Consider the following 11785-nt stretch of genomic DNA (forward strand, 5'->3'; position numbering starts at 1 on the left):
CCATGGTTCAAGTCCTAGACCTGGCAGCTTAAAAACTCACATCACCCATGTGTGTGCATGCCCAAAATTCTGAGAGGAGAATGGAGAAGAAGGGATTGTAGTGTGGTCATCCCCTGGGGGTGATTTCTTGCTTTCTGTCTCTCTGTCTCAGTTTCTCCAGTGAGTACATGTGGTGTATAGCAAAAATCTCTCTCTCAATAAAAGAAAAAGAAAATAGTCTTTGTGATTAGACAGACCAACATTTGTGCCTGGATTTGTTCCTCGTAAACTGTGGGACCTTAGTTTCCTTATATGTTAAATGGGGACAGATAATACTTACTGGTCAGGTGGGTGTGAAAATAAAACGAGGTGGTGCATTTCCAAGGCACTCAGTAATTGTGAGCTCTTGTCAGCTGCTGTGCATCCTGGGTTGGAATGGATCCCCTGCTTTGAGTCTGAATTAGGATTCACATGGAGATGCCTGAGCAGAGCCCTGGCATCTGTCTGTTTTGTGGAAATGCTGTGGCATCATCGCTCCATGGGACCCAAGGACTCACTAAGAAGCCCATACTTCAGGTGACGTGTAGTTCAGTTGACGCAGAGAAGCTGGCAGGGACTTTCTGTTCCCTCAGACTCTGGAGGCAAAGCCCTCACAAACTAGCATGCACCTGCTCCTTCTCTGCAAGCCTGGGAAGAGTGAACTTGTGTGCGTGGGGGTGCAGGGAGAAGGATGGACCTATGTTTAATACAGCGCCACACCTGAACTCCAAAAGGGGCCCTGCTGACTTCATGGGGACATATATTAGGAAAACATCTAAGAGATTATAACTTGACTGTTTTCTATGACTAGTACTGACCTTGACTCCTCCCCAGGCCTGATGGGAGAGGAACTCCACAGGGCTGATGGAGCCTGCCTGCACTGGAGATCGAAGCAGGAAATCCAACTCTGCGGTGTTAACTTCTTGGTTCATGAGGAGAATCTGCAACATGGACAAACAACACTGCGATTCTGCAGCTGGTGGTGGCTGCAGGGTCCTGGAGAGCTTAGGGGTTGTACTCAGTGTAATGATTTCGGCCTCTGGAGCTTACCCAATGATTTTGATGATATAATAAGGGGGGAGCGGAAGAAATTGTATTCATGCAAATTACTTTTGCGTGCATCTGTTTTCATCCCCAATATCAAGCTGACTTGAAGGCACAGTGAATGACTTTCTTAGTTAGCAAACACTCATTATATAGCAATCATAATGCTATAGAGTATGCCTATGGAATCTAATTGAGAAGATGACATGTACAAATGGCACAACTTGAGGGAGTGTCAAAGCAATATATAAATGTATGCAAAATAGAAATGCATATATGTAACAATAATGCTCAAAGGGTCCCAGAATAGAGGAATGGCCTGCAAGTAGGGGGTTTGTGGGGAGAGATTAATTTGGCTGAACTTTATTTTTCTAAATTTATTTCTTGCATGAGCAAGAGAGATAGAGATAGTGAGAGAGACAGAGAGACAGGTACCCTAATGTGATCTTGATGCTTCAGTCTTTTCCCAACCTCAGCCAGCCTGGATTATGGACCCATACTTGACCAGAATACTCAGGGAGATCTCCAGATGTGAACCCAGAACCTTCCTATGTAGATCAGCCTTGTAGAGCATTGTGTTTTACTACTGCCTCACTGTCTGGACTGTGATTAAATTAAAACAATTGTAATTTATAATTTATATATAATCATTACACATCTTTGTAGGGTACAGAATGGTCTAGTGGTCTTTAAAAACATGCATATGGCATATAATAAGCAAGTTGAGAATATAAACTTTTTTAAAAAAATTTTATTTTATTTTATTTTATTTATTTATTTTAATTTGACCAGAGAGGGACAGAATATGATATGAGAGAGAGAGAGAAAGCCACCAAGTCTGGAACTAGAAACATGGTTGGCCATGTAGGAGTCCAGCACCCTTAGCCACCACACCACTTGCTGGCCCCCAACAAAGATAATTTTAACACAGCCAATGGAAAAAAAAATTGTAATTTCCATGTAGAGGACTGAAGGAGATGAGAGTTTGTATTCTGAAAAGATCTGTAGTAGCAATGGTCTAGTTAGAGATAGGTAAAACTGTACACATTAGAAAGAGACAGAAAAAGAAAACTTTTACTCACTCACTGTGAGTTCTTGTAAAACCATAGTACTACACTATGCATAAAAAATAAGTCCTCGAAAAAGAAAACAATAATCGGAAAGAGGTGTTTAAAAGCAAAGACATGATAAAGTCAGTGATTTAGTAATTTATAGGCTTTATCGGCTTCTTTATGTTAGCCTTCTTTAAATTCATTCCAAAGAAGACTCAGATACAACATTTTTTACTTTTCCTCTGTTTTCTTGTTTTATACAATGAGTGATGGTTATAATAAATATATAAATTGAAACTCATATCTATCAAATAATTGGTGAATTTGTACTTTGTTTGTGTGTAAGATGAATCTTTAGCATTTTTAGCCATTGGGTTGGGAAATGTAATCCTGATGTTCAATGTTGCTATGGATACGTGTGGACTTACCCTTTTTCTCTGGTTGTTTTGTGCTCTTACTGCTATTATCTTCCTTTAGTTTTCCTGTGCAGTAGTCCCTTAGGTACCTCCTGAAGAGCTGGTTTAGTCTTGGCACATTCAGCATTTGTTTATCTAGGAATGATTTTATTTGTCCCACCTATTTGAAGGACAATCTTGCCAGGTATAGCACTCTTGGCAGAAACTGGTTTTCTTCTAGCATTTTAAATATGTCTCCTCACTCTTTCTTGTTTTCATTGTTTCAGCTGAGAGGTTTGACCTTAGTCTAATGGGGTAAGCTTGGTAAGTAACTTGGCATTTGTCTCTTGCTATTTTTAGAATATTATCTCTGAATTTTTTTTTTTAACCAATCTGGCTATGATATGCCTTCAAGAGGATCTTCTTGTGTTATATCTATGTGGTGTCCTTTGCATTTCCTGGCTTTGGATGTCCACATGCCTCTCTAAATTTGGGGAGTTTTCTGCTAATACTGGGTCATCAGAAAAGTCATGATGTATTTTTCTACATTACATCATGACTTTTCTGATGACCTCTTACGTCATGAAAGAGATTTTCTTTGCCTCTGCCTATTTCTTGGCCTTCCGAGTACCTATTATATGGCTATTGGGCTGTTTAATGGTGTCTAGGAGTTCCTGTGTGTTCTCCTGATTTTTAATAGTTATTTTTCCATTCTTTTCAGTTGCTTGAACTAAACAGGAAGTTTTGTCTTCAAAATCAGAGATATTTTTCTTCTTCACGTTCTAATCTGCTGTTGATATTTTCAAGGGAGATTTTGATTTCTGGTACCATATGTTTTATCGTGAGAAGTTCTGTTTGATTATTTTTCAGTGTGTCTGTTTCTTTACGGAGTTCCTTCTTCAAGTTGTGGAAAGATTTTCTCATCTGGAATTGGTTTTCTGTTTTCTTTTGCATCTCACTGAGTTTTATTACAATGAATATTTTGAGTTATTCTTCTGACATTTCTGTGATCTCTTGTGTATTATTCATTGTTGGTGAGGAGTATTATATTTCCTTGTGGGAGAGGTATTTCCTGGTTTTCTCCTATTTCTTGGGGTTCTGTTTTGATTTTTAATAATCTGGTAATAGACTCAATTCTTCCTACTTCTATGGGTACATCTCTGTAGCTGTGTGTGCATGCCCTTGCCCTGTGGTATGCATTAGCTCTGTGCCAGTTTCCCTCCTCTACATGTGGGTGAGAGTGTGAAATCCACAGTAGAAGTTTCGGGTTCAGGTTTTCAGAGGGGGAGTTTCTCTCTTTTTACTGCTAGGGAGGTGTGGGAGAGAATTCCTCCAGAGCCTCCTGTCTTCAGGTATACTCGAATCTTTGTGTTCGCAATGTGGGCAGAGGTTGAGCTTCTATCTCTTCTATCTCTAGGATTTCAGGAACAAGGTATTGGTTCTTGAAGGCCAGAGCAAAGTCAGAGCAGTCCTTCATCCCCTGAAGTATGCTGAGTGGGGGTCCCTGAGTGGGCTTCCCTATTGTTTTTTTTTATCTTTTCTACCTCTCATGACTAAACTTTTCCTAAGCAGTCTTGAATTGGGTTTTAGAGAAGCTAGGAGATGAAATATTCAGATAGAAAGTGAAGACTTTCCAAGGAACGGTAAGTGGAAGGTGCAGAGGCTCGGAAAGAGAATGAAAGGTGTGTATGTTCAGGTAGAGAAATGTATTTGGCTTGGCTAGAGCTAATAATTCACACTAAAAGTTGGAACAAAAGCTTTTTTTGCAAAAGCCAAGCTACCATCTAACCTGGAGTGGGGGATACAGAAGGTGAAAGAGTAAGGCATACCAACTCTTGCTCAGGCACTCAGACTGTGGAATATGCAAACAGTGCCAGCACACAAGTGATGATAGGTGATCTGACTTTTAAAATGAGAATGGGCCAGACCAGTCAGTGGTAAGGTGGTTAAAGTAACTGAATCCCATAAAGTCAACTGTACATTCAAGTCCCAGACCTGGTGGCTTAAAAAAACACACCTGGTGCATGTGTACCTGCCTAAAGTCACAAAAGGAAAACTGGAGAAGAGAAGATTTGGTATGACCATCCTCCATGGTGAGCAATTGCTCACCTTCCCTCTCTCTGTCTCCAGTGAGCATGCATACCCCCTAGCAAAAAATGAAATAACACAAAAGGAAAATTGGGAGGAGCTTTTGAGATAATCTAGTCTGCACTCCCAATTTACATACTAAAAACACATCAATTCTGTGGACCTGTAGGTGGTGTAGCAGTTAAAGCACTGGACTCCAACATGGCTGATCGTGGTTCTAGTCTTGAACCTGGCAGTTTGCAAATTGGGCAAGTGTACATATGTGCCCAGAATCCTTAGAGGAGAATGGAGGAGAAGGGATTGCAGCATGGCCATCCACCCAATGGGATGATTTCTCACTTTCCTGGTTTTTTTTTCCTCTCTCTCTCTAGTAAGCATGACCTACAGAAAAAAAACATCCCAATTCTAAATGATTAGAGGGACAGATCTATTCATGGGTTTTGGATGTTCAGAATAACTGGAAGATAAGCATTACTTAATGATACAGCGACATTGCAAGTCCCTGATGTTCCCAGGTGCTTAAGCAGCAAAGCTGTTGAGAACTTTCTAAGGCCAAGGCTATTATAGCTACAGGAATATCTGTGCAATTTGTCATTCCAGAGGACGGTTGGGTCAGCAACCTAGAGATAAATAAATAGTGGTGGATACGCCATCAAAGTTCTTACAGCATCTCAAAAAGTGTCTAGTTATTGATATAGCCATCAAGTTTCATCCTCAGTGCCAATTAGGATTGATGGGTAGTGACTGCTGAAGGGCCGTGCTGAGGCTCTTACAGTACCCAGGATCCATAAAGAAAATCTACAACGATAGACTGGGATATCTGCTCTGAGGGGGGAGATGATGGGGACAGCATGCATGTCTTATGTGGGACCTTCTTGTCTAATATCTCAACACTTAGAGATAAAAAGGCTGGATATGCCTGGGAAGTAATGCTAGAAGAGGAAAGTTTTGGGATCAGTAGATAGCATAATAGTTGTGTAGCTGGACTCCCACGTAATCGACCACAGTTTGAGTCCTGGGCCTGGACTTAAAACTCATGCTGGATGTGTGTGCATGCGTTCCCAACATCCCCAAAGGAGAATGGAGGAGAAGGGATTGCAGTGTGGCCATATCCGCTGAGGGGTGATTTCTCACTTTCTGTCTCTGTCTCTCTGGTGAGCACACATGCCCTATAGCAAAAATCGCTCTAAAAAAATGGGGGGGGGGTTAAAGTTTCTTGGGATGGCCCTGTAGCCCCATAGTTAAGCCTATGGTTCAAATTCTAGCTCCAGTGGATTGAAAAACAATCTAGGTGAATTTGTGTGCACGCCCAAAATCCTGATGGGATGATGGGAAGGAGAAATGAGGGAAAGGGACTGCGGCCTGACCATGACCCACTGGAGGGGTGTTTCTCTCTCTCTCTGGTGAGCACATGAACCATATGACAATTAAAAGGGGGGAGGGGTAAAGCTTCTTAACACATACTGCTTAGGTACTAACAAAGACCTCTTTTGTTTTTTATAAATTCTTATTTAGTTCACCCATAAATTAGACAGAGAGAGACAGAGAGAGAAAGAGAGAGAGACAATCCTCATGCTGTGATGCACTCACAGTCTCAGTCAGTCAAGGGCATGTGTGAGCCTAGTGTGTTTGTCATGGAGGTCCTCGGACATGAACCTGGTCCCTTCCCATATGGGTCAGCCTTGCAGAGCCTTGTGCTACCACTATACCACTGTCCACGTCCCCTCAAGTACTTTTTAAAATCTACTTGTACCTGAAAGGTGAGCTGGGCAAGGTAGGTTAGCTTATCACACTCGAAGAGCCCACGGGTGGTGTACTGGTACACGGAGAAGGTTATGCTGTCTATAAGGTTGGCCACTCGTTCCTTGACACTCTCAGCAGGAGCAGCTCTCGCTACAGCCTTCTGGAAGACGATACTAAAGGCCTGGGAACACAAATCAAACATCGGTAACTTACACAGCTCTTCTTATATATACTAGTGGTCTTACCTGTGAAGAATATCATGATTTTCCAGCCCTTAGAAATGTTTTCCCAGCACATCCTGCCAAGAAGGGACAATGGTAACAAGGAAATATGCTATTAGTGCTTTTCTTAGTTTGCTCACACAAATCATTACATTGCCATGGAGCACGCAGAGAAGAGCCTATAGCTTTGATCACTGAAAAATGAATGTTCAGTAGCCAAAATAATTAAACTAAATCTAGTAGGTTTTAGTTGGAAAACTACCTGAATTAAAAAATAGACATAGTGAGCAATAACCAGCTGGAATTAATAAGAGTACCTAGTAGATTATCTATATTTTATGGGTAGAAACAATGGTCCATACCACTTTGTGGTCTTAACCTGACACTTGTACACCATAGGCACTGAGGATATTTGTGATTAATGATTTTTTTTCTTTAGATAATGATCAGAATTTTAGGTGTTCTTTTCTTTCTATCATCTTTGCAGCCATTTTATGAGTTCTCACACATATCCTTCTTTGCAATGTATTCTTCTTTTTTTTTTTTGAGAGATTTTTTGCTATAGGGTGTGTTTACTCACCAGAGGGACAGAGCTTTTCCATTATCTTCTCAGGATTTTGGACATGCACATACACATACCTGGTATTTTTTTTTAAAATAATTATTTATTTCATTTTATTTATTAATTCACTTATTTTAATTTGACCAGAGATACACACACACACATATACACACACACAGAAAGAGAGAGAGAGAAAGTGAGAAAGCAAGCCACCAGGTCTGGTACACAAACTGCAGTCAGCCATGTGGTAGTGTCTAGCACCTTAACCACCATGCCACCTGCTGGTCCCCTGGTGTTAGTTTTAAGTAACCAGGTCTGGGACTTGAACCGCACATGGTTGACTACGTGGGAGTCCAACAACGTAACCATTATGTCATCTGTTGGTCCCTATCATGGATTCTTTCTGCACTGGTTAGAACATATTCTACCTTGTTCACATCTTTTTTTTTTTTTTTTTGAGAAGTTTTTGCTATAGGGCGCCTGCACTCGCCAGACAGACAGAGAGAGACTGAGAGACAGAAAGTGAGAAATCACCCCCCAGGGGGGATGGCCACGCTGCAATCCCTTCTCCTCCATTCTCCTCTCGGGATCTTGGGCACGCCCGCACACGCGCCTGGCGTGAGTTTAAGCCACTGGGTCCGGGACTTGAACTGCGGTTGACTACGTGGGAGTCCAGCGACATAGCCATTATGCCAACTGCTGGTCCCCTTTGTTTACATCTTTTGAACTACATGTTGTTAAGCATTATATGAAATAAAAATCATGCAAATCAATTTTTTTCTTGCTTTAAATTTACATGTTGACTATTTCTAAAAATAAATATTTGGAATGATACATTTTAAATGTGAATGAATAAAACAAATCATTCAATAAATATGAAATCCAAGATACACTTGAATCTTTTCTTTTTTTTTTTGAAGAGGTTATGACCATAGGGTGCGTGTGCTCACCACAGAGACAGACAGTGAGTGGGAAAGTGAGAAATCACCCCCAGTGGAGATGGTTATGCTGCAGTCCCTTCTCCATTATCCTCCTGGGATCTTGGGAATGCATGCACACAGGCCCAGAGTAATTTGAAGCCACCAGGTCTGGGACTTGAACTGCAGTCAGCCATGTGGGAGTCCAGTGATGTAACCATCATGCCATCTACTGGCCCTAACAATCGGATCTTTTCAATTCTAGGTTTTGTCAATTTCTCTACTTTCCTGTTGTGGTTTCAAGAAGAAAAAAAAAAGTTTAAGTTTTTCTAACACCAAGTATTTGAACCCCAAGGGAAACCACAGAAGATTTGAGTCTTAGTATTTCATTTGCAGAATGGGGGAAACTGTGAGTTCCTCTCTTCATTTCAGAGTTCATAGTGTTTCTTGTTAACAAAGCCCTTGTAGTTGTTCTTCTTCATTTAGTTTTGATGATCTCTGCAAAATATCCTGCCCATGTTCAACCCACCAACTGTGATGCTTACCCTCACTTGGTAGATGTTAGATAGAAATAATAGTATAGGGCTATCAGAAAAGTCATGAGGTACTTTTTTCCATGCAAAAATGCTTCATAACTTTCTGATAACCCAGTAGCTCATTAGAGGCTGACAATGCTCTTTATTACCACCCAGAATAACTTAGAAAAGCTTCCTCTTACAGAATAGATCTACAGAGGAGTGGAGAGCTTTTTTCAGGTGGTTACTGTAATTTCCCCCCTAAAACTTTATCTTTATTCAAATGACAAGGACTGTTAAAGAATCTCCAATTATGGGCCAGCAGATGGTGTAGCAGTTATGTTACTGGACTCCCATATGGCTGACTGCAGTTCGAGTTCCACACTCAGTGGCTTAAAAGTCACACCAGGCATGTGTGTGTGTGCATGCACAAGATCCCAGGAGGAGAATGAAGGAGAAGGGACTGTGGTATGGACATCCCCCTGAGGGGTTGATTTCCTGCCGACTCTCTGTCTCTCTGGCAAGTGCAGGTGCCCTACAGCAAAAATCTCTCTGGAAAATAAAAGAACTATACATAAAACCCAACTTACAAGAGTAAAGGTTATGAAAATCACAGCGGCTAGTTTTCTTTTAATCATGAAGGCTTCTAAATGCACTGTTGTTTCGGTATTTTCAAAGACCTTTTGAAGATCTTTATCATTAAGCACTTAAGTATGTTTTCATGATTAAGTTGGTCAACCAAAAGCTGCTTTTGGCAATTCTTAATGATAGTCTGGGTACCCCAAATGCACTTCTCTCCTTTTAAATAGAGGTTTAGAGCTTTCTATGAGGACAGAGTTGAGAACAACTCTTTCTGCAAAACAACTTACATATTTTCCATATTTTGGGATATATGTATTATGTATACACACATATACACACACACACATATATATACATATACATATATACATATGTGTGTGTATGTATATATATATATATAAATATATATATATAATGGAATACATATTGCCATATTACATAGTTTCCAGATTTTTTTTGAACACATATTGTTATTATTTTTGAGAGGTTTTTGCTATAGGGCGCGTGTGCTCGCCAGACAGACAGAGAGAGACAGAGAGACAGAAAGCGAGAAATCCCCCCCCGGGGGGATGGTCATGCCACAATCCCTTCTCCTCCATTCTCCTCTCAGGATCTTGGGCACACTCGCACACGCGCCTGGCGTGAGTGTTAAGCCACTGGGTCCGGGACGCAAACTGCGGTCAACTACGTGAGAGTCCAGCGACATAGCCATTACGCTAACTGCTGGTTCCTGAACACATATTTTTGTGGGATTCATCCAATTTCTTAATTTCAGTTATTGTGGTAGGTTTTTGATAAATATCAGTTTCAGCTACTCTTAGAATTAGCAAGGTTATCCTGTAGTTACCAGGCTTATCATACTTTTATGCATAAAAAATATTTCATAATTCTTTCATATGTTGCCTTGATTGGAATATAAAGCTAAGTATTGGGTTTCTTTTTTGTTAAGGAATTATTTTATTTTATTTATTATTATTTTTTAGTTTGCTATAGGGCACAAGTGCACAACAGAGAGAGAGAGAGAAATTGAGAAAGCAAGCTGCCAGGTCTGGACTCAAACTATGGTCGGCCATATGGGAATCCAGGGCTTTAACCACCATACCACCTGCCAGCCCAGTACTTGGTTTCTTTAAAAACATAAAAATATTGTAAACAGTTCCTGGAAGCTCTGATTTCTCAGTTGCTCATCAACTCTACACCTTGGTCTTCACATGATGGTTTAGTTTAGCTGGAACCACTCACAGAACTGAGATGTGTGCTCTGTGTGTGTAAGATTGCGTGCGTGTGCATGTACATGAAATCTCTGGGAGCTTATGTTACCTTTCTTTCTCCTATCTCTATCCTCTCTGCTTGTTGGGTCAAACCAAAAAAATTGTTCAGAAATGCTCCACCACCTTCTAAAGGCTCTTCCATTGTGATGTTCGGGTGAGTGCCTTAGGGGAGAAATATGTACTTTCAGAGATGCACTTAGAATTTATAGATCTTTAGTTTTTCATGAGTAAGATAAGTTTAGTCAGCACTTATAATTTGCTAACATCTTTGGTTTTAGGAATATTTTAACAACTATAAAGCAGTAGCTTTGGGGATATTAGAGTAATAAGAAAAGTAATTTAAAAGAGGCCTATTATGATCGCCTGCTTTGGTCTTTAATCGATACAAATAACATGCACATTTGATCATTTCTATTATATTTTACGCCCTGTGGGGAGAGGGCTCACTTCTCATCACTCTTTGGTATCACTTTCTACACTTGGAATAAGCGCAATACCCACCCCTTCACATGTCTTTCTGAATGAATGTGTCTGAGACTTGCGGTGGGTTCCTCTTCTGTTCCAGCCAAAGTTACCAGTGAACCACATTAAGACTCAATTAAAGAGATAAGGACTGTAACATAGGCCTGAAGGCTTTGTAACTGCTTTTCTGGCTTTGATCTTAAAGATCTTCCTGAGCTAATGAAGCGCATGGAAAAGCTCTCACGGAGAATTGCACTGGCCATGGTAGACTGCTTTATTATGATTATGCAAAGAAGTCCATGTGTAAGTCACCTTGAGAGAAAACTGGTACATCAGATGGATCTTGCTGAGGTCGTTCATGATGAAGTAGAGCAGAGAGGCTCCGGCCCCCCCGTGTTCGCGGGCCTCATTGATTTTTACTTCGGTCACCTTGGCCTCTTGGACCTGTTGGAAAATAAACAGCAGCCCTTTGTTCAAACTAACCAGAGCTTCTTGAGAATCAGTTTGGCTGCTCTGTGTGAGTAGATTCGTGGCTGTGTATGGGCTCGCGTGTGGGGTGAGGAGAGTGGGTAGAGGCTGAAAAGTTACTGTGCTATCCTCGATAGAGCTTGGTAAGAAGATGATGCACTTCTAGTTTGCACAAAACTGAGGGTGTCAGCCCATCCACAGTTACGAAGTGTGGGTCATGTAAACCTCCAAGCTCCAGCTCCAATGAGGCAGACTTCATAGATAAGCAAAACATACGTCTTACTTCAAAATAAACTAGCCTGGGGACCAGCAGTTAGCGTAATGGCTATGTCGCTGGACTCCCACATAGTCGACTGTGGTTTGCGTCCCGGACCCGGTGGCTTAAAACTCACGCCGGGAGGGTGTGCATGTGTGCCCAAGATCCCGAGAGGAGAATGGAGGAGAAGG

The 11785-nt window shown here is 41.1% G+C and overlaps 1 protein-coding gene across 1 annotated transcript in view; it reads right to left on the reverse strand.

Moving 5' to 3' along the window:
* Positions 1 to 11785, reverse strand: part of DNAH9 (dynein axonemal heavy chain 9) — a gene marked incomplete at its 5' end in the record, with an annotated part of 330910 nt that overhangs the window by 76367 nt on the left and 242758 nt on the right. Inside the window, 3 exon segments of the mRNA XM_014590899.1 lie at positions 837 to 959; positions 6351 to 6521; positions 11183 to 11314. Coding sequence (XP_014446385.1) covers positions 837 to 959; positions 6351 to 6521; positions 11183 to 11314 — 426 coding nt within the window.

The sequence above is a fragment of the Tupaia chinensis genome, unplaced genomic scaffold (assembly GCF_000334495.1).
Source record: "Tupaia chinensis unplaced genomic scaffold, TupChi_1.0 Scaffold000495_1, whole genome shotgun sequence".
Classification (NCBI taxonomy): domain Eukaryota; kingdom Metazoa; phylum Chordata; class Mammalia; order Scandentia; family Tupaiidae; genus Tupaia; species Tupaia belangeri.